The sequence below is a fragment of the Kogia breviceps genome, chromosome 15, assembly GCF_026419965.1.
Source record: "Kogia breviceps isolate mKogBre1 chromosome 15, mKogBre1 haplotype 1, whole genome shotgun sequence".
NCBI classification, from domain to species: Eukaryota; Metazoa; Chordata; class Mammalia; order Artiodactyla; family Physeteridae; genus Kogia; species Kogia breviceps.
This window is the reverse complement of record NC_081324.1, coordinates 54,909,324-54,937,316: the sequence shown is the minus strand read 5'-3', so window position 1 is coordinate 54,937,316 and position 27,993 is coordinate 54,909,324. Positions and strand designations below refer to the sequence as shown.

Sequence of the window (27,993 nt, the reverse complement as noted above, 5' to 3'; positions counted from 1 at the left end):
TTTCTGGTTCAAATATGGAAATTAATCAGCACGTACCCATTTTTTCTGGTCTCTAGAGTGAAATGGTATATCCTGTCATTGAAATGCCAACCTACAGATATCATAAACTTAGAATGTTGAGAAATATGGTATATTTCTTGAGACCAATGAGAGCTGGAAGTATCATCTGTCCTGATGAAAGAGACAGGTGGGTAAAATAATTCAGTTAGTTTTCTTTTAAGCTACAGTAAAAAACATTATTTAAGGATCAATAAAATGATAACTGAATATCCAGAATATACCTCTAATTCATTACATGAAATTCCCAAAATGAATGTAGCTTTCATTGTAAAGTTTTATCTTATCTCTATGACATCTGTAAGTAATTTTCAACCTTTATTCATTTTCTCATTCTCTGTACTTGAGCTGTTGCATTTTGTATTGATAGTTGCTTATTATTCTTCCTCATTTGCCATATAATCTGAATGGCTTTTTTTTTGAGTACCTTAGATTGATGGAAACATTAAAGGGAAATTTCAATTATATGATACAGTATTATCAACTACAGTCACCATTTATACATTAGATCCTTAGACCTTATTTATTTTATAGATGAAAATTTGTATCCTTTACCAGACTTTCCCCATTTTCCTCACCCCCCTTAATCCCCAGACCCTGGCCATCACTGTTCTGTTTTGTTTCTATAAGTTGACTTTTTTTTTTTAAAGGTTCTGCATATAAGTGATACCATGCAGTGTTTGTCTTTCTCTGATATATATATCACATATGTTATATATATAACATTTTCTTTATCCATTCATTCGTCAGTGGACATTTAGGTTGTTTCTGTACCTTAGCCATTGTGAATAATGCTGCAATGAACATGGGAATACAGATGTTTCTTCAAGATAGTGATTTCACTTCCTTTGTATATATACCTAGAGTGGGGTTGCTGGATCATATGGTAGTTCTAGTTTTAATTTCTAGAGGAAACTCCATGCTGTTGTCCATAGTGGTTGTATCAGTTTACATTCCCACCAACAGTGCACAAGGGTTCCTTTTTATCCACATCCTTGCCAGCATTTGTTATCTCTTAGCTTTTTGGTAATTATCATCCTAAAAGGTGTGAGGTGATACATCGCTGTGGGCTTTTTTTTTTTTGGCTGCGCCACGTGGCTTACAGGATCTTAGTTCCCCAACCAGGGATCGAACCTGGGCTCCTGACGGTGAAAGCCTGGAATCCTAATCACTGGACCACCAGGGGGTTCTCTCATTGTGGTTTTGATTTGCATTTCCCTGATGATTAGTGATGTTGAGCATCTTTTCATATACCTATGCCCATTTGTAGGTTTTCTTTGGAAGAAGGTCAATTCAGGTTCTTTGCCTGTTTTTAAATTTGGTTGCTTTTTGGCTCTTGAACTGTATGAGTTCCTTGTATATTTTGGTTATTAAACCCTTATTAGACATGTGGTTTGCAAGTATTTTCTCCCATTCCATAGGTTGCCTTTTCTTTTTCTTTTTTTTTTTTTGATATTAGATGGATATTTTATTTTATTTTGTTTATTTTTAAAATTGGAGTATAATTGCTTTGCAATATTGTGTTAGAACAATACAAGGTGAATCAGCTATATGTAAACATATATCCCCTCCCTCTTGAGCCTCCTTCCCACTGCCCCCTCCGCCCCCACCAATCCACCCCTCTAGGTCATCACAGAGCACGAGCTGAGCTCCCTGTGCTATACAGCAGCTTCCCACTAGCTATCTATTTTACACATGGTAGTGTATATATGTTAATGCTACTCTCTCAATTCTTCCCATCCTCTCCTTCTCCCCGTGTCCACAAGTCCATTCTCTACGTCTGCGTTTGTTTTCCTGCCTTGCAAATAGGTTCATCAGTACCGTTTTTCTAGAGTCCATATATATATGCGTTAATATATGATATTTGTTTTTCTTTTTCTGATTTACTTCACTAGCCTTTTCATTTTGTTTATGGCTTCCTTTGCTGTGCAGAAGTTCTTTAGTTTAATGTAGTCCCTCTGTTTATTTTTGCTTCTGTTGCCTTTGCTTTTGGTGTCAGGTTAAAAAAAATCATTGCCAAGACCATTGTCAAGGAGGTTACCCCCTCTATTTTCTTCTAGGAGTTTTATTGGTTTAGGTCTTACGTTCAAGTCTTCGATCCATTTTGAGTTGATTTTTGTGTATGGTGTAAGATAGGGGTCCATTTTCATTCTTTTGCATGTGGCTTTCTAGTTTTCCCAACAACATTTATTAAAGAGACTGTATTTTCCCATTGTATAGTCTTTGTTTTTTTGTCATAAATTAATTGTGTATGTATGAGTTTACTTCTGGACTCTCTATTCTGTTCTGTTTATTTATGTGTCTGTTTTTGTGCCAATACCATACTGTTTTGATTACTCTAGCTTTGAAATAATATACTTTGAAATCAGGAAATCAGCTTTGTTCTTCCTTCTCAAGATTACTTTGGCTATTCAGAGTCTTTTGTGGTGCCACATACGTTTTAAGATTGTACTTCTATTTCTGTGAAAAAAGCCATTGGAATTTTGATAGGGATTTCAGTGAATCTGTATATTGCTTTAGGTAATATGGACTATATAACAGTATTAATTCTTCTAATCCATTAGCATGGGATATCTTTCCATTTGTGTATTCTTCAATTTCTTTCATCAATGTCTTATAGTTTTCAGCATACAAAATTTTTACCTTCTTAGTGAAATTTATTCCTAAGTATTTTATTCTTGATGCTATTATAAATGGGACTATTTTCTTAATTTTTCTTTCCAATAGTTTGTTATTATTGTATAAAAATGCAAATGATCTTTGTGTGTTGATTATGTATCCTGCAACTCTACTGAATTTGTTTATTAGTTCTAACAGTTTTTTTTGATGGAGTCTTTATGGTTATATATATAATCTTATAACCACTAAGGTGCATAGGAAATCTGCCCTACATACTTTAATAAGAACATTACTTAAAATGGGCATTTCCATATTGTAATACCAGATCATAATTCTGACTGTTTTTTTAAAAATAAATTTATTTATTTATTTGTTTTTATTTTTGGCTATGTTGGGTCTTCGTTGCTGTGTATGGGCTTTCTCTAGTTGAGGCAAGCGAGGGCTACTCTTCATTGCAGTGTGCGGGCTTCTCATTGTCGTGGCTTACATGTTGCAGAGCATGGGCTCTAGAGTGCAGGCTCAGTAGTTGTGGTGAATGGGCTTAGTTGCTCCGCGGCATGGCATGTGAGATCTTCCCGGACCAGGGATTGAACCTGTGTCCCCTGCATTGGCAGGCAGATTCTTAACCACTGTGCCACCAGGGAAGCCCCTGACTGTGTTTTTTAAAAAAGTATTAAGTAATGGCTATTTCCTTGTTTAGTAAGAAAGGTAACTGTGATATTTGTTAAGAGTTCCAGCAAGAAAAGCAAAGGTGCTAAGCTTTATGTTTACCTTTAAGTAATACTTAGTAATGTCAGGAAATGAGGACTTGCTGTAAAATTCCCAGGTCCCCTTCTTTCTGTCTTTAATATCATTTTTATCTTAGAGTCCTTCTTTTTCATTTTAAGATGCTCTTGATGCTAAAAGAACTAATTTATCTTTTACTATTCTCCCAAAGAATTTCTGAAGCAATTTGACTTATCTTGGGACCAGGCCCAACATTAAACTGAAATCTTTCTAATGGTAATATTATTATTATTTTTTTTAACATCTTTATTGGAGTATAATTGCTTTACAATGGTAATATTATTTTCTCAAATGTTTTATGGTCCTTTAGAGTATTGTCAAAAAGGTATGTAACCTTCAAATAAATCTTACTCTAGGAATTTCCTCTTAAATTATAAAAAACCAGCTCTACTTTGTGGATTGATTTTGTGGAGAATGCTTAATAATAAAGTATCAATATAGAGTTCCTAGATTCCTCACCTAACCCTATTAAATAAAAACTTGACAATGTTATTTCCATTTTTTATTTGCTTCATATGAAAATTATATTTAGGAAAGATATTAGCAATGAGTTGAACAATCATTTTTCCCATATATAAACTTTCTTCTTGAACATGACTGACTCTGTGTTCCATTGTGACAGGATAAATTCCAACGTTTATGTATGACATACAATTGAACTCTTAGCTAAATAGAAGAAAGTGGGTAGTGAAATGTGCATCTTGCCCTATTCTTTTTTGAAAGGGATTATAATACTGAATTGAAGTGATTAACGTCTCTTGGTGGCATTTGTGACACACGAATCAAGTGCTGTTTTGTTTAGGCGTGCTGAGATACTGTCGACACCATTCCTTTCCAATAGAACTTTCTGCAGCAGTGGCACTGGAACTGTTCTATGTCTGTGCTGTCAACAGAGTAGTCATGTGGAGCCCTCGAGTGCTTGAAATATGGCTAGTGGACTGAGGAACTGGAATTTTCATTTTATTTCATTTTAATTAATTAAAATTTAAGTAGCCACATGTGACTAATGGTTACTTTATCAACTCAGACTCTCAATTTGATTTTTTTCATAAGTAGTATTTTGTAAACAACAAAAAGAAAGGAATTTGAGTTACCAAAAAAATATGTTAAGTGTGCACATCTTCTCTCTGTCTCTGTGTAGTGGATTCTGTTAAATTGTTTTTGGAGAGGAGGCAGTATAGTATCACGGAATGGGAAGACCTGTGTTCTGAACTGGCTATGCCATTAAGCAGCTTGGACAAATTATCTCCCTGGACTGTTACTTACTTATAAAATGAGGGATCTTTTGTTTTTCAGGTTTATATTTAACAATGGAAACATATCTTTCTCAAAAGAAAGATAGAGGTGAAAGTTAGATGTGGGATGAGAAGGGGAAGCAGAGTCCTGTGCATTAAACTATCCCTTTATCTCTCAGTAATTCCCAAGCTTCTCCACTACAGTACAAAACCCATTTCACAAAGCACTCGGGTCGATGAAATCCAGGGTTCCTTTCAGCTCTAACAAAGTATGGTTTCAGTAGGATTACATGTGGAGTTTTCTTTCTATTGATATCATCTTGGTAGCAATTATTCTCCAAAGGCCTATTTTTACATGTACTTTGACCCAATTCAGCTCATTAAAGTTGAGTTTGAGAGGCACTCAGGCCATTTGATGGGGAAAGGTTTGTGTCCTCTTAGCTCACCAAAAATGAAGCTAAAAATAAGAGCTTAATAGACATAGCAGATATGGGCAGGTCCAAATAAAATTTGCATGCAAAGTTAAAAGAAAACACTTAAATTTCCTCCATTGGGAATGGTTTTTATCATTTTGACATATTCAAGACTGAGTTTCATAAAAGAAAACATGATTGAAATGGTTAAATTGATAATGTAGACTTACTCTTTACTCTGTGTGGGCTCATGGAACCACGCTTTCTCATCCCTGCCTTCTAGGGAAAAGTAACTGAGAAATTTAATGGAGTTCTCAGGTGCATACAGCTAGACTGTGGGGGTGGAAATTGGCATAAAGGGGAAAGTTTCAGAGGGAAGTATAAGGAGGTTAAAAGTGCTTTTTTCTGCATGATTTTTTGGGGGAGTGGGCATCTATTTTGGATCTCTTCCTCTCCCTTTTCCTTCCCTTCCTTTTCATTGCCCTTCTTTTCTCTCCAATATGATGGTAAGAAGGGCTCAGGTCTACCTCCCCTTTCACTTTCATCCTTTGAAAGCCTAGCAGGCACTAGGGTAAAGTACAGAGGATGAGTGGAGAGTACAGTTCTAGCCTTGGGAGGAGTCTTTGCATTACTCATGGTCCGTCCAAGCTCACCTGGGTAGGAGAGGTCTCAGGGGCTTAGGACTAGGAACATGCTCCCAAGGATCTCTGATGAGGTTAGGCAGTCAGTGGAGGAATCAGGAACTTGAGAGATTTTGTCAACCTTTCCATCTGTTAAGACTAAGAAATATAGTATTTTTGTTATTACATCACGCTATGATTTTAAACGTATTGATGGGAAGGATGGTTCATTGTTTCCAAGGGTACAGTGTTCTATAGTAAGTTCAGCTCTGAAAGCTTTTAATTAAAAAAATATATTTTTCCTTTTTTGGCATTCTTGAAATTTAGCAAGTGAACGAAAGTAAAGAAAGGAAAACAAGAAAAAAAGCTTAGGTTAAAAAAATGTCAAGCATTTTGATTATGCTTGTATACAACATGTCTCAAGGTTGTTCTATTCTATTAAATACAATGGGACAGCTGAGCCCATACGATTTTCTCCTTCCTCTTGACTATTCCTTTTTGGATCTTTAGTTCTTCTCACAGTGCTTTATTACATGGTAGGAACTCAATAAGTGTATGTTTAATGCTGGATTGGAGATGTTGGCATTAAAGTTGAAGGTGAATGGAGGGAAGAGAGAGCTTTGACAGAGTGAGCAGAAATTTTACTTGCCAAATATAATACATTAATGTGTCTCTATAACTTTACAGTTTACCAAGGAGTGCTACCTACAGGGTTTTATTTTCCTCACAACAATCCTATAGGATATTGGTATTCCTCTTTTACTTATGCAGCACTGAGTGGTTAAGTGACTTGTTATACCTACAGGCAGAATTAGGTCTCAAACCCAGTTCTCCTTTCTCTCCAAATGGAAGAGAGAAAGTTTTTCAGAAGGAGGGGATTAGCAGAGGATTCAGAGCTGTAGAAATATTAAGGAAGATATAATTTTTCAATAACCTTCATGGCTTTCCTGAGAAAAGATATTTCAGTGGGACAGAAAAATTGGAAGGCCTGAGGATGGGCAGATTACTGTAAGAGTGGACGCTCTTGCTTTCTTCATGGGGGAAAATCCTTTCCAAGTAAAATTGTCTTCTTACATATTTACTAACTGGGGAAAGTTAATGATTTGAATAACTCCACAAGCTGTTCTATAATATTAGCTCAATTGTAAATGTATAGTTTACAAACAATTTAAAGTTGCTAAAGTAAGTAACTTACAATAGTAGGGGAGTATTAGTCAATTTGTTTTGTACTTAGAAGTAATTATTTTCTGAAATATTTAAGGGCTACAAATCTGTACCCCATTTCTCTAAGGTATTCATAAACATTTGCTAAAAGACATATTGGTAAGAATTGTTATTATGCAAAATATACTTTACGATTTTACTGAATTTCTTATATCACCATTCAAATTTTTCATGTCATTTTTTTGAATGTTTCATAGTTTATTGCTGAAATATCTGTGGAACTTAATATTTTAGAAAACTTTCTTCTATAAATGTCAAGACATTTCTGTGTAAAATTATACAACTGCTGCTGTTCTGATAGTTATGTACCACCCACTTCCCACTACTACCCCCTATCTAAATATAGCAGAGCATGCATTCACCTGATGGAGGTGAAGTGTCCATAGGGAAATTAATATCTGGAACTTGTACCCACATCAGTGAAACCTAGAAGATTTCATGTATTGATATACTTTATTTTTATAATATTCTAAGTATACTACTTGTAATTTCAATTGTTACAATTTGCTTTAAGTCCTTAATCTGTGACATAATAGTTTCGCTCATACCCAAGAAAAAGGGCCTAAAAAATGACATGAGAAAATATTTTAGATGTTTTCTCTTGACTTTTTTCAGTACATCTTGAAAAAGTGGGAGATATGATGATAGAGTGCTTGACACTTGGGTCAACAATGTAATTAATTTATTAGTTCAAATATTTATTATATACCTACCTATCAGGGACCGTGCTGGGGTTATGGTATGGAACAAGCAGACCCAGTCCTTGGCCTCCTGGGCTTATAGTTTATAAGTGCCAGATTTATAGAGTATAGAATAGAAGCAAATTGATTGAAAAATTATGTGTAAAGATAAAAGTAGAACAGGAGTCCTGTGAGTTTGAGTGTGAGGACAGAGCATCACCTTGATGTCATTTTACTCTGCTACCCTAAAAGGTCACCAGAATTCTGGTTACTTCCACTGTGATATGGGCCTCACCCTCACCTGGCAACTCAGTCTACTAGGAGCTATAATTCACTAAAGCATAATTTTTTTTTAAAAACCAGTATTCAATTCAGAGCCCAGATCAGATCAATCCTCTGTAGGTTAGAGATTTCTGCCTTTAGTAAAGGCAACACACAATACTCTTCTGTCTCAGCACAGGAACTTGTGATGCATCCCAGTCAGATTGATGACTAGTTAATCTCACTTTGCCTCTCAGCTCTGTCATCTTTTATGTCCCTGAAATGTCAGCCCCTTTAGGCCTGTGCCCTTTCCAGTGTGGGTTTTCCAGCGTGGCTCTGTGCTGCAACTCTTTCCTCTCAAACTATCCCTTCACTGCTCTCTTTGCCAGCTTTTCCACTTGCCATTTGGACCTCCTACATGCTGAATCATCCAGATTAACAGGGCTGCCTATCATGGAAAAGGATTCCATAGTTTCAAAACTGAGTTTGTTGAAGTTCAACGTATTAATTATCATAATCAGTCAGATGTAATTTTACTGCTGTGGGAGTGAAGCTGAATCCAAGATGTGAGAGTCCAAGGTGTAGAGACAAAGTGATTTTATATGGATTGGAAGAACCTCAGGACAGTTTCCTCCATGAGACCTGATGCCTGTGAAATAATTTTTCCTTCTCATGGGAAGCAGATGGTAGACTAGAGAGTGACCATGCCTTCTGTGTGTAGGTGAGGTGACCCTTGTCTTTGTGCCCTTCCCAGAGATGGGCTATGTAATCATCACAAGAAAACACGGAAGTTCTACTCATCTGCTAAAAACCCTTCAGTTAGCAATCGTGGTTGTTTGCCTTATATATGTTTCTTTCAGTAGCCCATGTAAGGTGAAGGAAAATTATAACTAGATATGCAGTTGTAACTGCATATCTAGTAACTTCTTGCCTGAGTGAAACAATTAATGGGATGGGAGCATTATCCTCTCCCTACTTCTCCCTCCATCCTCTGCTCTGCCTTGATAAGACTGTAGACACACCCATGGAAGCTTAACTGTCAAGGTCAAAGACCATCCCTCTGTCACTCGACCAAGAAGCTCATTGCCAAGGGAGTTTCACCATCTCTAAAACCCAGGAATGTCTACCTGGTTGTGGAATCTCACCTTCAGGCAGAGGGTAGGAACTGTGCAGGCTGCAGTACTACAAGACCCTGCATTTAATAAGAAACAGAGACTAAAATCTTTTGCCAAGTTTTGTCTCATATAATTTCTTTCTATGGGGATCAAAACAACCAACGCACAGTCTTGACTAGAGAAGGGAGATATTCCTAATTTTGGAAAGCCCAGGACACCTTGACATTTTCTTGTGTACTCTTTCAGTTTACCTTTTAATTTTAGCTATAGTATATTCTGACATAGAAATATTTTAATTTTCATTTTGTTACATCACTTTTCTCCTTTGGACTTTTGCTTTTATGTCTAGAAACTCTGTGACACTTCTAATATTACCATTTATGGGTCCTAAGAGAGCCAGGGACTTTAGCATAGTACAGCCTTCATTCTGTCTCTGAAAGTACTTGTTACCCTTACCATTAGAGTTGCTTGGTAGCAAACAACAGAAACCAACTTCAGTTAACTTAAGAAGAAAAGGAATTCATTGCAAAGATATCCAGTAATGGGAAGGATTGAGAACCAGTCTCAGAAAATGGGCATGTATGCAGATAGGGTGGTGGGTCCCTGGAGGAAATGAACCAGACATAACTTTCTTGACAAGAAAAGCCATTTTAGGCCTAAGCCATTTTGTGATCTAAGCCTGGCCATAGTGCTTGCCCTTGCAGAAGAATAAGTCTCAGTAGTTAATGATTTTAAGGGAACAAATCAATGTAAGAACAAACAGCCATTACCAGGCCAGGGAAATGACTTAACCATATTGGAGACAATAAATCAATTGTAAAGACTTCCAGTCCTGTTTAAAAGGTAAAGGTTAGCCTGAAGCATATTCTTGAGCTTTTTTGGTAAGATCTAAACCTGCTCTTGCACTCAACCACCAGACTAATTGGAACCTAAGGAATGATGATGTTGACCTTTGCTGACCCTTGTGACTTCAGTCAACTAGAGCCTGGACTCTGTCAACCTTTGCCCCATTACTATGCTGAATTCTACTCTGCTCAAGCCCCTTCATGGATATGCATGTACCCTTAGCTTAAAATTTCCCCAGTTTTGCTATTTGGGGAGACACTACTTTGGGAAATATCCCTGATGTTCTCCTTACTTGCTGCAAGTGATAAATCCTTCCTTCTCCCACTCTTTGTCTTGGTTGTGTCTTTTGGCTCTACACCCACCAAGAGGCAAACCCAGTTTTCAGGTAACAGGCAGGAGCCAAGGGGAACTGGACAGCTACAGCTGGAATCACAGGCACTGGGTCAGTTTGTTTAGGGGGCTGCCACTGGGTCACAACCTCCATCACTGTTACCACTGGACTCTCAGCCATCCATACTCTCAAGCTAATAATAAAATATATGTGGAAATTAATATTTTAGAGTTAAAAAATACCAAGACATTTTATGTTTACAGTTATACCAGCTGTTGTTTTTCAAATTGTCATACCTCTCCATTCCCCGCCACCCCCCTCACCCAAACTGTCAAATTAGAGCAGACAACAGAATACATTCACATGATAGACGATGGTGCCTTTAGGTATGAAGTGAGTATTGGAAATCCTTTTCTACCCATTGATGCTTAGGGGATATCATATGTTAGAATACTTAATGTTTACAATATGCCTCACATACTACTTTTTATTTAAACTGCTATCTGTGTCTCCCTGATTTCAGACTATATACAAAGCCACAATCATCAAAACAGTATGGTACTGGCACAAAAATAGACACATAGATCAATGGAACAGAATGTAAATTGGTATAGCCACTGTGGAAAACAGTATGGAGGTTTCTTAAAAAACAAAAAATAGAACTGCCCTATGACACAGCAATTCCACTCTTGGGTGTATACCTGAAAAAAACAAAAACACTAATTCAGAAAGACACATGCACCCCAATGTTCATAGCAACATTATTTACAATTGCCAAGATATGGAAACAACCTAAGTATCTATCAACAGATGAATGGATAAAGAAAGATGTGGTGTATATATACATATATAAAATACTACTCAGGCATTTTTCCATTTGCATCAAAATGAATGGACTTGGAGGGCATTATGCTAAGTGAAATAAGTCAGACAGAGAAAGACAAATACTGTGATGATATCACTTATATGTGGAACCTGAAAAATACAACAAATTAGTAAATATAATGAAAAAGAAGCATACTTATAGATATAGAGAACAAATTAGTGTTTACCAGTGGGGAGGAGGGAAGGGGCAATATAGGGTAGGGGATTAAGATGTACAAACTATTAGATATAAAATAAGCTACAAGGATGTATTGTACAACATGGGGAATATAGCCAATATTTTATAATAACTATAGATAGAGTATAACCTTAAAAAAAAGTTAGGACTTTCCTAAAAAAAACAAAACAAAACAAAACAAAAAAAACCCACCACCAACAAAAAACCCCTGCTACCTGTGCTGTGAAGAATTTCTCAGGTTGGCTGCATGCTTACGTGACCGCCTCCAGGGGGACTGTGGGCCATGGAATTGGCTGAACCTGGGTCACAAACCCTCTTTTCAGGGGCCAGGGGGAAGAAGAGACTGCTTCTTCTTTGGCTTCTTTTCTTTTTTCCTCCTAAGGCCAAGCCCTGGTTTGGATACTGGAGAGCCAAAAAGAAAGCAATCTAAACTAGATCACCTGGCTTTCCCCCAGAGTTCCCACTTCCTTAGCATCTTGGCCAAGTGACCACACTCCTCTTCAGTGCTACAAACCACAGATCTGGGAAGGGGTGAGGCGGGGTCAGCATCCATTTGTCCTCACTAACCACTTCAAAGATCTTTGTTTCTCCTCTCACGCTGGACCTCCTTTGGGGCTCATGCCATGAGGTAGAATACCTTTTACACCATTCTGGTTGGGATTACATACTAAACGCTCCTCAACTCCATATTTATTAAAAATATATGGCTCCCCATCCTGCTCACTGCTCCTAGTCTGCCTTTGTCCTGAGAAGTGACTTTAATGTAGTTATGCACTAATTATCTAACACAATTGACTTCACAATTAAAGTTGATCTTTCAGCTGAATGTATAGTATGAATTGATCTCCATTTTGATCCTATAGATAACTCTAATTTAATATGTTAAACTGAATTTATAATCTACTCCTTCCAAATCTACCTCTATTCCTGAATTCTCTTAGTGAATAGCATCACTTTCTTCCAAGTTTCCCAAGCCAGAAATCATTGAGTCATTCTGTATCCTCTCCCTTTCTGAATACTCCGTATACAATTTAGTTTGATGTTGATATCACCTCCTTAAAATCTCTTGAGTCCATTGCCTGTTTTTGTTTTACTATTGCCTTAGTATAAGTTTAGATGTCTTTTCATGTGGATAGCTACAATATCTTTCTAACTGGTTTCTATTTTTAAAATGCATTCTGTTCACTCTATTCCCACATGCCAAAGTAATTTTCCTAAAACAAATCTGATCATCTCATTCTTCTGCTGAAATCCTTTTGTGGCCCTCTTAGCTCTCAGAATAAAAATCAAGTTCATCCCTTTAAGATAAAAGTCTGTTCTTGATATGACCTTTGACTATTTCTGTAATTCAACTACAGTATCTCCTATAACGTGTATTTTGTTCCAGACAAACATAGAGTTCTCCAGATTGGTCTTTTAGTCTATCTAGTTCTTTCCTATGTCCAGTCCTGTTAATATTTTGAAACACAGTTTGGTTGTCAAGTGATATACTTTTTTATAGATAATATTTTGAGATTTTTAACATGGGCTTGTGATCCATTTCAGGTCAATCAGAGTCATTGTCTGGGACTTTTCTGGAGGAGCAGGAAAGATGATCTTTTGCCTTTCGGGTAAGGTTTCTGCAAAGATGCGAAGTGGGGCTCCTGTCACTTGGAGGATACTCATTGACAGAGAGAAGGAGACCAACATCTAGAGGGAAGCAGAGCTCAGAATGGGAGCAAGGGAGTATGAGACAGAGTGAGAAAGCAGGTCTTGGTGACATTGTTTGGGCCCTGGATCTAGTGTGGGTAATACTGGATCTATTACGGTCCTTTGCAGTTATTAGCTGATAAATCCACTCTCCCTTTTTCTTTCACTTAAATTAGATTGATTTAGCTTTTATCACTTCAGACCAAAAGTGTCCATGGAGTTACAATAGAATTAAAGAGTTAATTAACATTATTTATAAACTTAGTCTTTACAGTTTTGGCTGTAGCTACACATAGCATAATTTTGACAGATGGTTTTCAAGAGAAACCTACAGGTTTATGTGTGCGTGTATGTTGATTTTTAATTCCATATAATGCAGGCTCTACTCAAAGGGCAGTTCAGACTTAACCTGAATTAGCACCGGAAGTAGACAGAGAGAAAATGTATGAATTTTTTTTTTTTTAAGAAATCTTATTTGTAATCTTGTATCATTTAACCTAATGGTTCTCAACTCTGGCTGTACATTAAAATCATCTGAGTAACTTTTAAAACTACAGATGCCTGGAACTCTCCCAGACAAAGTAAATTGGAATCTCTGGGGCTGGGGCCCAAGCATTGGTAATTTTTAGAAGCTTGTGGGGGGGTTTCAACTTTCAGCGAGGGGTAAGGACCAGTGATCTGACCTAATATTTATCCTCTGTTCCTTGAGGAATTCAAATTACTTACTCATGACTTTTTGTTAATCTCTTTTCCTCATTGTAATTTTCTCTGTAATGAACAAAACATGAAAAATCAAGTTGCTGACTTTTGTGCTGCCCTCTAGGTTGGGATTTCTGCAAAAGTAGCCAGGGATTTAGGATTAGGCACTGCTGATCTTTAATTCTGAGTTTAATAATGTGGCTGTAAAGGCCGGTCTCTATAAATTAAGTTACAAGTTATCTTGCTTAGATTTATATTTTCTCAGACTTATTGAAATAAAAGATTTCTTTAAGGAAGTGACTCTAGATGTAAGAAGATAACTTTCAATAGTAAAATTAATATAAAAGGAAACCATTAGAATGATATATTAAAATAAACACAACTTGTGTTATTAGGAGTTTAATATGTAGGACAAAAAAATTTCCTTATATTCAGATGTGCATTTTGGTTTATTTATTCTAAGAGCTCACCAACATTCCCATGCTAAAAGCAGTTGCTGTTCAAGATTAAAAGTATATTTAGTTTTTGATGATGTATCTGATTAAAGGTAGACATATTTTCCTTAATTTTATGACATCTGCCAGTTGCCTTTAGGTATTATATACACTCACACACATATTTATTTTGTTTTACTTTAATTACATTTAAATAAAACAACAAAAAATAATAGATGGCAAGAAAACAATGTTAGAGAAATGTAGGGATTAATTAAATTTGCTTAATTAGTTAATCATATAAGAATTTAGCAGGATGGCTTCTTGGTGCCTAGTGTTGCCCAAAGGGCTGAGAAGAGTACAGCCCCAATCATCTGGAATTTACAATCTAATTGGAGAGATAAGACAAAGCAGAAAAATTAAATAAACTTGCTGGGAGTATGTGAGTCAATGCCAGTCTGAAGAGCAATGACAATAAGTACTGCATCTCAGGAAGGGAGAGATGTACATGAAATAAGCTTCCTAAAAGATGAGAAAGATTTTTTTGATTTTTCTCTGTATATTTCAATGCCCTGTGATGGGTTTTTAGTTTCATATTTTTATTTTTTTAAAAAATTAATTAATTTATTTATTTTTTGGCTGTGCTGTGCAGCTTCCCCGACCAGGAATTGAACCGGGCTCTGGCGGTGAAATTGCTGGGTCCTAACCACTGGACCACCAGGGAATTCCCTAGTCTCATATTTTTTAACCAGATCCAAATCACAAGCAAGCTCCCTGGGTGGCCAACTTTTTGTTTTCACAATCTATTCTTTAGAAAGTATTTTTTTTTTTTTTTTTTTTTGTGGTATGCGGGCCTCTCAGTGCCGCGGTCTCTCCCGTTGCGGAGCACAGGCTCCGGACGCGCAGGCTCAGCGGCCATGGCTCACGGGCCCAGCTGCTCCGCGACATGTGGGATCTTCCCAGACCGGGGCACGAACCCGTGTCCCCTGCATCGGCAGGCAGGCTCCCAACCACTGCGCCACCAGGGAAGCCCTATAGAGTATTTTTAAGAAAATTCTATGTTGGTTGGTAGGGTGAGGGGTAGTTGTGAGCTTATAGGTTCTCAAAGGTTTCCAAAATTTAAAATTCATAGGTTGTAATTTTAAAAATTCGGATTGGATTTTATTCATTCTAATTTCCTACCTTCAAAATAGAAGGCAGTGTGACTTCCGTAGAGATGGCTTGACTCCTGGTGTGGAGGACTGGTCATGAGTGACGGGACTCAGATCCAGAGAGTCTTTCAACCTGTGGGCTCCCATGAGCTTGTTGACAAGTGGACAGATATTTTGGCCTTCTCTAGGAATTTCCAGTTGCCCTTCCTAATTTGTCTTACTCTCTGCTCAGGTATGGTAACAGCCTGAGGTGTCTAAATCATAAGGTATATTCCAAGTAATGAATAATTTAACTTTCCCCACACATTAGTGTACTTATCCCCAAAAGACGGTACAGTCGCACATTAACAATTCTAGAGTTGTAGAGAGAAGGATGAAATATGGTGAAAAATTGCATGTTTAATATCCTAGTTTTTTTTGTGTGTGTGCTTGTGGGGGATATGTCTTAAATGGAAACATCATTTGATCATCTGTCAAGTGTCTTGGAAAAAAGGATACAAAACAATTGCTCTAGTATAAGGGCAGAGCTATATCTCTCTGGTCTCATCTTTCCTTATTGGGAGAGAAAGTTTTTTTGTTTTTCTTTTATCTGGGTCTCAAAACCACTTTTTGGTGGCTGGTCATAATTGCTTTCCTTTCAGCCACTTGAATGCCAGTTCAATTAGACCCTCTCTCCTCTGGGCACCTAACCCTTATTTTAAAAAATCACCTACGATGTCCTCAGTGTTTAACACCACCATCCAATTCTAACAAGTTCTTACTTTTGTTTTTCTCCTGAAGTTCTCTAGCTTTCTTTACTAGTTTGCCTCTTTATTTTCACAATCTATGGCTTTTTATTTTAAGCTCCTCATCTGAGAATCAACTTCAGGTCCATTGTCTCAAATAAATATTAGTGTTTCTACCAACTAATTACAATTCAGTCTCTCTAGCCTCAGGTAGCTTGGGATTTCTTGAATCTCTTCTGATTTGGGAAAAGGGTTTTTTTTTTAATGTTTCCACTGCAATTATTTAATGATTCAATATTCATAGAAACTCAGACTTTAGAAGAGCAAATAACCTCAACATAATCTAATTAAGCTCATGTTACACTAGTGAAGTAGGGAGAATAAGTAAGCAGGGAAGCTGTAATCATTTCCTCCGAAGCCTGCTTAAAAACAAAGTTTTAAGAAATGTTAAACTGGTGCTAATCTGCGTGTTTGCTTCAGGTTTCATTTGAGAAAGAATTGTGGCTGCTAATATTATCACTAAAATATGTGAATCTATTTCCATAATCAGAGCCCTGTGGGATGGTGCATAGATTTAATGTGGCTTTGGTGCCTGTGTGTTTTCCAGTGCATTGATTAATACTATCCTCTCAAGTGGAACCCAATCAGGGGTAACCTGCCAGAGGACTGTTTTCTATAAATTTCAGCTGAACTAATATCTGCAGAAATCTTAAGACTAAAGGAGAGTTGATGAATATACCACAATTAAACTTGCCTTGCGAATTGAAGAATGGGGCAGAGGATAATGAACATGTTGAAATGATTCCACATGTTTTATGCATGACACATTTGTAATTAAAACAGATCCTGAAGGTAAGTTTGTATATACTAATATAATGATTTCAAGAAAGCAGAATGTGTTATTAAATATCTACAGGGCATATTTCCCAAGCAGAGAATGTGAAAATTTGGCTCCTTTTGCTTCCTCAACAGTTGTTTATCAGAAACTAGAGATGGAGTGCACCAGCAAACCACACTTGTTAGGAAATTTGTTTATATTAATTAAATATATGCTGATTGTATAAATCTGTCAGTTCACCCTCAATATATTAGTTTTCTAAACAATGTTTTATTAGTAACTTTAATTTCAGTTATTCAACTAAACATTAACGTTTGTCAAAATTCCTCCATCTTCCAGGAGCCTTTGAGACCTTTAACAATTCAACAGTGACTGTTCATAGCAGCTCAAGGGTGCATGGCTATTGCAGCCAGGGCCATTTTAGGATTTAATAATAATAAGTTATGTCTGCAAACTATATCAACCCCATTGCAGTTTATAAAATATTATTACAACCTTTTTTATCATTTGATCCTCAAAGTAATCTTGCGAGGTAGAAGAAATATTGTTACTGTTTTACAAATGAGGAAAATGGAGGCAAGTGATATGTTCTTTAGACTTTCATTTTTAGGTTATGAGTAAGAGCTAATTACCAATAATCTATTAAATGAGTTATTAAAGTTGACTAAATTTTGGCCTTCATAAAGGAGAATTACCAGGTAACTAGAGGACTCTCATTCAGTACATTTGTGGCTAAAGAGTCTGGCTACTATGTAGTTCTTGGCAAGTTTACAAAATTCCTGTTGCACTTACCTGTGGATAGTTGCAAGGAGGAAGTTATCCCTATGTCATCCCTGTATTATATCATCTTGAGTGTGGTATGGTTTTTAGTTGGTGCTGTTTTGTTTTGCAATTATAAATGACTGTAGAGTGTTGTGAGTTGTTTGGTTAACCTTACAGTGTAGAGTGTTGCTTATCTGCAACAAATTTATTCTTGGTCCTTACTTTTCATTTTAAGCAGACTTTAAGGTAAATAACCATCTTAAGGTAATATATATATATATATACATGTACGTATACATGTATATGTATATATATACACACACACACGTTAGTATATACGAGCTTACCTTAAGGTAAATACATATAATATGTATTATTACATAAATATATGTATTATATATACATTATATATATATTTGTGTATGCCAACCACTAAGTTGTATATGCAGCACTGAGTTGAGTATGCACAGATACAAACCAGCATACTTCTATATTGAATGAAGCAGATGTACATTACAGTGAGAATGGGTGAGGTGGATGGGTCTAGGGGTCTTTGACATTCCTTAACTGGGCTGCGTTAAAAAGTGAGAACTACCTGCCTTCAGCAGTCCTGAGTTGGACAGTCCAGGCACCTGCTGGTTTGACATGTGGTTACAGGGGCTCTGCATGGATACTTCCAGTTTCCATAAAGACCATGTTGATGCCATGTGTTTGTAGAAGAGATTGGGACTGTTTGCATAGAATCTGGGCTTTTGCTATGTAATCATGAAGAAATGAATCACAATTGTGTTGGCCAGAGCCACCATTAAGCTTTATATGTGAAATGCAGAAAAGTATTATTCTATTTTTTCCTTGAGGCTATGATTTCTTACATGTGCCTAAAAGTCTACAATTAGAGGGAACCTTAGAGATTTGCCACTCTAACTTCCTTAGTCTTTGAAGGGAAAAATGAGCCACAGAGGAGATGACTTAAGATCACAGGGACTGAGATGGAACCAGTGATCAGAGCTCTGGATGCTCAGCCTAGGGTGTTTTTTTTAAATATAAATTTTACTCATTTGTGTAGGAAATACATCCACAGGATTAAAAAATTCAAAAATTACAAAAGGGCTTCCATTCCATTCCTCCACCATCCAATTCTTTGTTTTGGAAGCAAACAATACTATCAGTTTTTAAATATACTCCCAGAAGTATTTTATGCATATGTAAATAAATATATATGTAGATATTCCCCTCCCCTGATATACACGGTAGTATAGACTTCACACGATTTTGCACTGTGTGGTTTTTTTAGACTCAACATTTGAAAGCATTCCATATTGTTACAGAAAGAGAATCCTCATTAATTTTTATAGCTGCAGCATATTTCATTGGATGGATATACCACAATTTATTTAACCAGTCACCTATTGATGAACATGTGGGTTTCCAGTCTTTGCTATATCAAACAATGTTGTCATAGAATCTCTTGTACATATGTTATTTTGCACATGTTTGAATATGTCTATAGGATAAATTCTTTGGAATTTATTTCAAAGAAATTTCAAAGGAATTTTTTTTTGTTTAAGAGTAGATTACCTGATTGGTTGCATCATTTGCAAATATTTTTTCCCATTCTGTAGGTTGTCTTTTCATTTTGTTTATGGTTTCCTTTGCTGTGCAAAAGCTTATATGTTTGATTAGGTCCCATTTGTTTATTTTTGCTTTTATTTCTTTTGCCTTGGGAGACTGACCTAAGAAAACATTGCTACACTTTATGTCAGAAAATGTTTGCCTATGTTCTCTTCTAGGAGTTTTATGGTGTCAAGTCTTATATTTAAATCTTAAAGCCATTTTGAGTTGACTTTTGTGTAGATGTGAGGGAGTGTTCTAACTAATAATTTACACATGGCTGTCTAGCTTCCCCAGCACCACTTGCTGAAGAGACTGTCTTTTCTCCATTGCATATTCTTACCTCCTTTGTCAAAGATTAATTGACTATAGGTGTGTGGGTTTAATTCTGGGCTCTCTATCTGTTCCATTGATCCATATGTCTGTTTTTGTGCCAGTACCATGCTGTTTCGATTACTGTAGCTTTGTAGTATAGTCTGAAGTCTGGAAGGGTTATGCCTCCAGCTTTGTTCCTTTTCCTCAGGATCGCTTTGGCAATTGCTTCTGGGTCTTTCTTGGTTCAGTATAAAATTTAGGTTTATTCTAGTTCTGTACCCATCAAATGTCATGGGTAATTTGATGGGGATCACATTAAATCTGTTGATTGTTTTAGGTAGTATGGCTATTTTAACTATATTAATTCTTCCAATCCAAGAGCATGGGATATCTTTCCATATCTTTGAATTATCTTAAATTTCTTTTATCAATGTCTTATAGTTCTCAGCATATAAATCTTTCACTTCCTTGGTCAGGTTTATTCCTAGGGGCTTAATTTCCAAAAATCCAAACAGCTGATACAGCTCTCTCTCTCTCTCTCTCTCTCTGTATATATATATATATATATATATATATATATATACACAAAACAGAACAAAAGCCCAATCAAAAAATGGGCAGAAGACCTAAATAGACATTTTTCCAAAGAGGAAATGCAGATGGCCAACAGGCATATGAAAAGTTGCTTAACATTTCTAATCATTGGGGAAATGCAAATCAATACCACAATGAGATATCACCTCACATCTGTCAGAATGGCTATCATCAAAAAGAACACAAATAACAGATATTGTTGAGGATGTGGGGAAAAGGGAATGTAAATTGGTGCAGCCACTGTGGAAAACAGTATGGAAATTTCTCAAAAAAATAAAACTAGAATTACCATATGACCCAGCTATTCCACTCCTGAGTAGATATCAGAAAAAACCAAAAACACTAATTCAAAAAGATACATGCACCCCAGTGTTCATAGCAGCACTATTTACAGTAGCCAAGACATGGAAGTAACCTAAATGTCCATTGACAGATGAATGGATAGAGAAGATGTGATATATTGATATATATATATACACACAATGGAATATTACTCAGCCATAAAAACAAATGAACTAATGCCATTTGCAGCAGTATGAATGGACTTAGAGATTATCATGCTAAGTGAAGTAAGTCAAAGACAAATATCATATGATATCACTCTTAAGTGGAATCTAAAAAAAATACTACAAATGAACTTATTTACAAAACAGAAACAGACTCACAGACATAAAAAACAAACTTATGGCTACCAAAGGGGAAAGAGGGTGGGAGGGGTAATTAGGAGTTGGGGATTAACAGATGCATACTGCTATATATAAAATAAACAACAAGGACCTAATGTATAGCACAAGGAACTATATTGACCATCTTGTAATAATCTAGAATGGAAAAGGATCTGAAAATGAATATGTGTATATATATAACTGAATTACTTTATTGTACATGTGAAACTAACATAACATTGTAAATCAACTGTACTTCAATTAAAAAAAAAAAGGAACCTGCTCTAGGGACTCAAAAAAAAAGAGTGGATTACTTGATATATGTTGCAAAATTGCACTTCATAGAAGTTGAATCAATTTTCATTCCCACCAGCCATATATGATACTGCCTATTTCCCCACACACTTACCAACACAGTGTGTTAAACTTTTTGGTCATTTCCTATCTAATAGTTGACAAATGATGGCTGAGTGTTGTTTTAATTTGCACTTCTCTTATTTTGAGGAAAGTTGTACATTACTTCATATGCTCCAGAGCCATTCTGTCTTTCATATTCTGTAAACTGTTCATATGTTTTGGCCATTTTCCTACTAGTTTTTTGGTCTTTTCCTTATCAATTTTTAATTTTTTTATTATTGTTATTTTTTGCGGTACGCAGGCCTCTCACCGTTGTGGCCTCTCCCGTTGCGGAGCACAGGCTCCAGACATGCAGGCTCAGTGGCCGTGGCTCACAGGCCCAGCCGCTCCGCAGCATGTGGGATCTTCCCAGACCAGGGCATGAACCCGTGTCCCCTGCATCGGCAGGCGGACTCTCAACCACTGTGCCACCAGGGAAGCCCTATTTCTTTTGTATATATTATTTTATCCCCAGACACATAATTGTCTTCAAGAAATATTTATTGAATGACTAAATGTATGAATAAGTTCATTCAAGTTACAGTTACTCTAAATAATTTGTTATAATTTTGGTGAAAAAAGAAACTGTGGTTTAAGTTATAAATATGGTAATTTTTAAAAGTTTATGTAAATATTATTTAGTGTAGGTACTATGCATCCTAATCTCCTGCAATGAATTATCTTATATACTAATATAAGTACCCTGTGAAAAATCAAACTAATATTTATGCCATTTATAATATTTATAGGTATTGATTTACTAGTTTATTTTTTTTTTTATTTTTTATTTTTTTTTTTTTTTTTGCGGTATGCGGGCCTCTCACTGTTGTGGCCTCTCCCGTTGCGGAGCACAGGCTCCGGACGCACAGGCCCAGCGGCCATGGCTCACGGGCTTAGTCGCTCCGCGGCATGTGGGATCTTCCCGGACCAGGGCACGAACCCGTGTCTCCTGCATCGGCAGGCGGACTCTCAACCACTGCGCCACCAGGGAAGCCCAATTTACTAGTTTATTGATAGTCCATTGTTTTCAGTGGTTTCTAGAATATGCTCTTCTATTATGTTGGCTACTTATAGTACGATACATTCATAATAAAAGATCAAAGTGTTGAATTGGAGATTTGATGATGAAAACTGAGATATATTTTGGTATCTATAGTATCAGTAGTGCAATACTCTGTAGTATAGAAAAATCCAATACTCATACTGGTACAGTATCAGTCTGGATCCTATTGGATTATTGGGCTTTTACTGAAGTTATCTAATGGTGGGCATCTAGCAGGTGACAGAACCCAGATTGGAGGGTCAATCAATCTGGTCAGCCAAGGTTATTTTACTATTTTGTACAGTTTTCCTATTTGAATATGGCTCCTTAGGTTATTGAATAACTGTGCTGATGAATAAAAACTATGAAAGAAAAGATACTATTTTGGGAGAACAAAGTACAATACTGTAATATATGATATAAAGCAAGTAAAATATATAATTTTTTTATAGTTATCAGAATGTGGTTCTTATAGCCAAGAGTCCAATTGTCCTTTATTCTTTTAAAGTGGTGTTTTGAGAGTACTTTACTTCCTTTAAATTAGTTTATTGTATTATTGGTAAAATAATGAATTTTGTTCTTCTTCCTCATTCAGAGCCTGAGTCATGATCATGTTTTCTCTTCCAGTGTGATTACTGCAGGACCAAGGCCAGATGAATGTCAGGAAAAACAGGGCTTCAATAAATAGAATCTCTAGAATCTTACATCAAGGAGTTACTGGATGGGTTTTAAAGAAAATATGAGTATATGGGTTGAGGTACAGAAGGGTGGATGGTTGGAGAGAGGAGTGAACTGAGAAGATGGAAGGGTGGGATGAGCATAAAGTCCTCTTTCTGCTTTCTTCTTCTGGACTCTGATCAGAATTTGATCGTCACTGCTCTTTTCTGGTCACTGACTCTTGCTAGGCAGAAGGGGAGAGGGAGAGATTTCATGAGCCATGTCTTTATAAAGTTCTTTACCAAAAGTGTGTCTTTGTCTAAGCCTGTGAGCAGAGTCTGAGATAAGAATTTGTGTGTGGGTGAGGGAAGGAGGGAAAGCTGATCCATCATCTGGCTGTTTACCACTGTGAGAGCTAAAGCTGCTGGACTGTCCTAGAAGCCATGTAGATTGACCTATTAATTGTCCACCTGAGTGACAGAGGAGGGTGGCACTTATTCACGGGCCCCCATCCTCAGGAAACACTGAGATATTCATTTCAAATATAAAATTCAATAAAACAGCTTTAATTATTACATGATCATACATACAAAATCTTGTTTAAGACTGTGACTTTGTGTATACATAAAAAGTAGAAGACAGGAGAAGACAGTAGAAGACAGGAGAAGACAGTAGAAGACAAGGAGTCTGGACTCCTTGGTTCTGTATTTCAGAAACCTAACTTGCACAAATTTTATCAAAAATAGGGAATTAATTGGTTCAGTTAACTGACTATGAAGAGGGTAGGAGAGAGCTATCTCAAGGATGACTGGACTAAGATAATCAAAAATTTCAAAGTGCTCTTTCCATCCTTTGGTCTTGATTCCCTCTAATTGTTTACTTAATTTTCTCGTACTTCGCACCAGCTTTTCCCATTTATGAGGGCACAGAGCCTTGGCTAACTCTGGGGTTGAAGCCTTACAGCATCCCAGCTCAAGAGGAGGAGAATCTTCTAGACTGAATTCAGTTAGAAATTTCCAGGTGACAATGGGAACCTGTCGTGGGTCACATGCCTGTTCCTTAGACCAGTTACTGAGGCCAGGTAGTGGTTGATCCAGCACAAGTCACAAGCTCCTGGGGGTGAGGAGGGCAGAGTCGTTAACACAGTAGGAGCGCCACACAGGCATGTGGAGCCTGCAGTGACAACCTGCCAGGGGATCAGTGAGGTCTGGCTGTGTGTGAGGTGCATACCAGACAAGGAACGCCAGACCTCTCAGCTGACGTTTCTGATATGGGTCTCTGCTTTCATCTGAGCCTTGGGAAGACTTTCTTAAGGAAGGAATTCAGCTCTGTCACCCTTTCTACTATGTGAGGACAAAGCAAGAAGGCACTGGCTATGAACCACGAAGAGGACACTCACCAAAGACCATGCTGGGGCCTTGATCTTGGACTTCCAGTCTCCAGAACTGTGAGAGATAAATTTCTGTTGTTCATAAGCCACCCAGTCTGAGGTGTTTTGTTACAGCAACCCGAACAGACTAAGATAATAAACTTTGAGGGGATTACTTTCAAAATGACTAAACACAAATTCTTCAGCGCTCTCCAGAGGAAAGATTCTGGCAGGAGGGGCAGTGACATCAGGGATTCTGGCCCATGTCTCTGAGTTCTGGTCACCTCCTTGGTGTTTCTTACAGACATCCAATCCTAAAGTCATAGCTGAAGGAAACTCAGTAGAATGATGGAGTAAAATTTCCAATAAGAAAGCAGGAAGTCTAGCCTTGAAGACAGTACAGAGAAGTGGAAGCAGAGTTGTGTCTGGAACCACTCAGGTTTATGATAAACATGTTCATGAATAAAACTTTATTTTCTTCAACTTATAGACATTTTTTGTATTTAAAGAGGTGTCTTAACGAGGAAGCAGGTAGTAGATTATATGCAAGGAAAGCTGCCTAAAACTGCTCCTTCAACAAAGTTTAGGGAAAAGTTGAGTGGTATGGAATTAAAAGGTGATATTTGCCTTTATTGCTTTTCTGAACAGAGGTGAACTAAATTTTGGTGGATATTTAGTGTTACATGGTCAACATAACTGGACAGTGGACTACATCTAGATGTCCTGGTGTTTTTTAGCCACAAGTTGTATATTTGAGCGAGTGAATGGGAAAAAGCAATAAAGCCTCAGTGAAGAGAAGTAAACAAGTCTCATGATTGATTCAAAGCTAGAAATAAAAACCTTGCCTTGTTTATACATATAGTGGAACACATTTCTTTTGGAGAGGAAGAGTCCCAAAGCCTTCTGAAAGTGTATTTTTTTATTTAGAGAAAATAGTAGATGTTCTTATATATTTCTCTGCTGTTAAAAAATATTTATGATAGGGCTTCCCTGGTGGCACAGTGGTTGAGAGTCCGCCTGCCGATGCAGGGGACACGGGTTCGTGCCCTGGTCTGGGAAGATCCCACGTGCCGCGGAGCGGCTGGGCTCATGAACCATAGCCGCTGGGCCTGCACATCTGGAGCCTGTGCTTCGCAACGGGAGAGGCCACAGCGGTGAGAGGCCCGCGTACTGCAAAAAAAAAAAAAAAAAAAAAAAATTATGATAAAAGCATTGCTTCCAAATGTGTTTTCTTTCAAAGATGGTCTTTTCATTTTGAAGTCTCGGTCTTTAAAGCTTTTCTGGTTTAACTGTTCTTAGAAATAATGGGTGTGACACCCATGGTACCCCATTAGGTAAATCACTACAAGACATGAGAAGTAGGAATAATGAGGCTTACATTTTCCTACCTGAGTATCAGTGCTGCTGAACCACTATACTGACTTTTACAGAGACATTTAATGGGATCTTTAAAGGAGGGTCATAAACAAATGGCCCCCAAATAAAAAATGAACAAGCAGTACACATTATAGAGTGCTTATTGTAATCCTTTAGCATTTTCATTATTCACAACACCGAGGAATCAGACAACTAATTTTCTGGAGTTGCCCTAGAGCCTGTGATTTTGGGGGAATGAACAGAACAGAATACTTCTGAGAGTCAGAACACTAATCCAATCATACTTTGTCTCACTCAGTAGACATCTTCCTGAAAAAATTGTGTTTAAATCAAATCACATAAAATGTGCTAAATTTAGTCCATTACAGGTGTTAGGTACATAAGTGTTTATTTTGTTATTTTCAGTACTTTTCTGAAGTAGAAAAACTTCAAACTAAAAAAGGAGAAAAATGCTCTAAGGGAATTCATTATTTAATGGAATTACTTTGTTAAGCAAATAATCGCTTCCTAATTTATACTTTTTGTATAAAAATTAGTGTTTTAATCCAGGTCCTCCCAGAGGCAGGCACCAAGATGGGATTAACTGTGCAGGGATTTCATAGGAAAGTGCCTGTGTAGAAGGAAGCAGACAGGGAGCAGGGGAGGGCTGGGAGGAAGCATGGTCAGGCCATGATGCCAGGCTGGGCTGAGCAAAGATGTAAGAAAACCTGGTCTCATCTTGAGGATGAAGGTCACATGGAGGAGGTCCAGCACCCAGGCTCCAGACCTCTCAGTGAGATCATCTTGAATCTCCCAGCTATTCCTGCTACCATTTGATGGCAACTGCAAGAATGAGTTAGGTTAGAAAATAGTAATCATTGTTGCTTTAAGCCACAAAGTTCTGGGTAGTTGTTATGATACAGTGGTAGATAACGGATGCACAGAGTCAAGGTAAGAGGGACAAGAGTTCTTACTTTCTTTGTTATGAGCAGAAATTTTCCTAGTGCACCTCTCACTGAGGGTGTTGACCTTTGAGAGTTCTGGCTTGATGTGAAGGTCTCAGTTTCAATATCTTGCCTTGTCTGAGCCCAGGGTCTTACTTTCTGTCTCCATATGGTCGTTAAAACTCGTGACCTTAATTTATTGAAATGTACTCACATGTCCACTCCAGGGTATAGGTAAAACTCAGCATACTTGAACTACCTTGATTTTTTTTTTTTTTTTTAGCTTTGGGGGATTCTCTTACTGTCTTGTTCTCTCAGGAATACATTTAAGAGGGTATGAGTATATTGAAGTCAACATTTATAGTTTTTCAGTTTGTCTAGTCTGCCACCTTGTTTGATATGGAAGTTTCCATCTGGTATTTTTGAGTCTTCCCTAGAGATAGTATTTTAATTTTTCACCCCACAAGTCACTTGACTGTCCTGTCAGGGATTTGGAGAAGGAACTTTACACTTGACCTTGTTGTGGAAGGAGTGGGTTGTAGTAGTGAGCTCCACTGCTTTGTTCCAGCTTTTAATGTACTGGAACTGCATAGACAATGTGTATTTTTAAATGACCATATGGCAATGAATATTTGTACATTAATAAAAGTATACGTTAGAAAGAGTAGCAAACCAATTTTGCTTAGTAATAGTGTGATCCTAAAATGTGGCATGTAAATTGCATAATTTCAAAATTCTTTTTTTTTAACATCTTTATTGGAGTATAATTGCTTTACAATGGTGTGTTAGTTTCTGCTTTATAACAAAGGGAATCAGTTATACATATACATATGTCCCCATATCTCTTCCCTCTTGTGTCTCCCTCCCACCCTCTCTATCCCACCCCTCTAGGTGGTCACAAAGCACCGAGCTGATCTCTCTGTGCTATGCGGCTGCTTCCCACTAGCTATCTATTTTATGTTTGGTAGTGTATATATGTCCATGCCACTCTCTCACTTTGTCACAGCTTACCCTTCCACCTCCCCATATCCTCAAGTCCATTCTCTAGTAGGTCTGTGTCTTTATTCCTGTCTTGCCTGTAGGTTCTTCATGACCATTTTTTTTTTAGATTCCATATATATGTGTTAGCATATGGTATTTGTTTTTCTCTCTTTGACTTACTTCACTCTGTATGACAGACTCTAGGTCCATCCACCTCACTACAAATAACTCAATTTCATTTCTTTTTATGGCTGACTAATATTCCATTGTATATGTGTGCCACATCTTCTTTATCCATTCATCTGTTGATGGACACATAGGTTGCTTCCATGTCTTGTGAATTTTACAGTGAACAGATTTGTAAAATAAACAAGGTTTCCATAATTTATAGATTTTGTAATGTATTTTTTTTTTTTTTTTTTTGGTGGTACACAGGCCTCTCACTGTTGTGGCCTCTCCTGTTGTGGAGCACAGGCTCTGGACGCACAGGCTCAGCAGCCATGGCTCACGGGCCT

At 37.2% G+C, this 27,993-nt stretch overlaps 1 protein-coding gene across 8 annotated transcripts in view; it reads left to right on the top strand.

The window, feature by feature from the left end:
• METTL4 (methyltransferase 4, N6-adenosine) overlaps window positions 1-27,993 on the top strand; it is a 518,759-nt gene that overhangs the window by 43,422 nt on the left and 447,344 nt on the right. The window contains exons 9-10 of one of the 8 annotated variants that reach the window (XM_067015869.1): window positions 12,796-12,860; window positions 22,799-22,828. The exons of 5 other annotated variants lie outside the window; for them this stretch is intronic. In XM_067015869.1, the coding sequence (XP_066871970.1) occupies window positions 12,796-12,845 (50 nt within the window). In that variant the 3' untranslated portion in view covers window positions 12,846-12,860; window positions 22,799-22,828. Of the gene's footprint in view, window positions 1-56; window positions 103-12,795; window positions 12,861-16,634; window positions 16,678-22,798; window positions 22,829-27,993 lie in introns of those variants that run through there. 2 more of the 8 variants (XM_067015870.1, XM_067015871.1) reach the window with 2 other exon arrangements.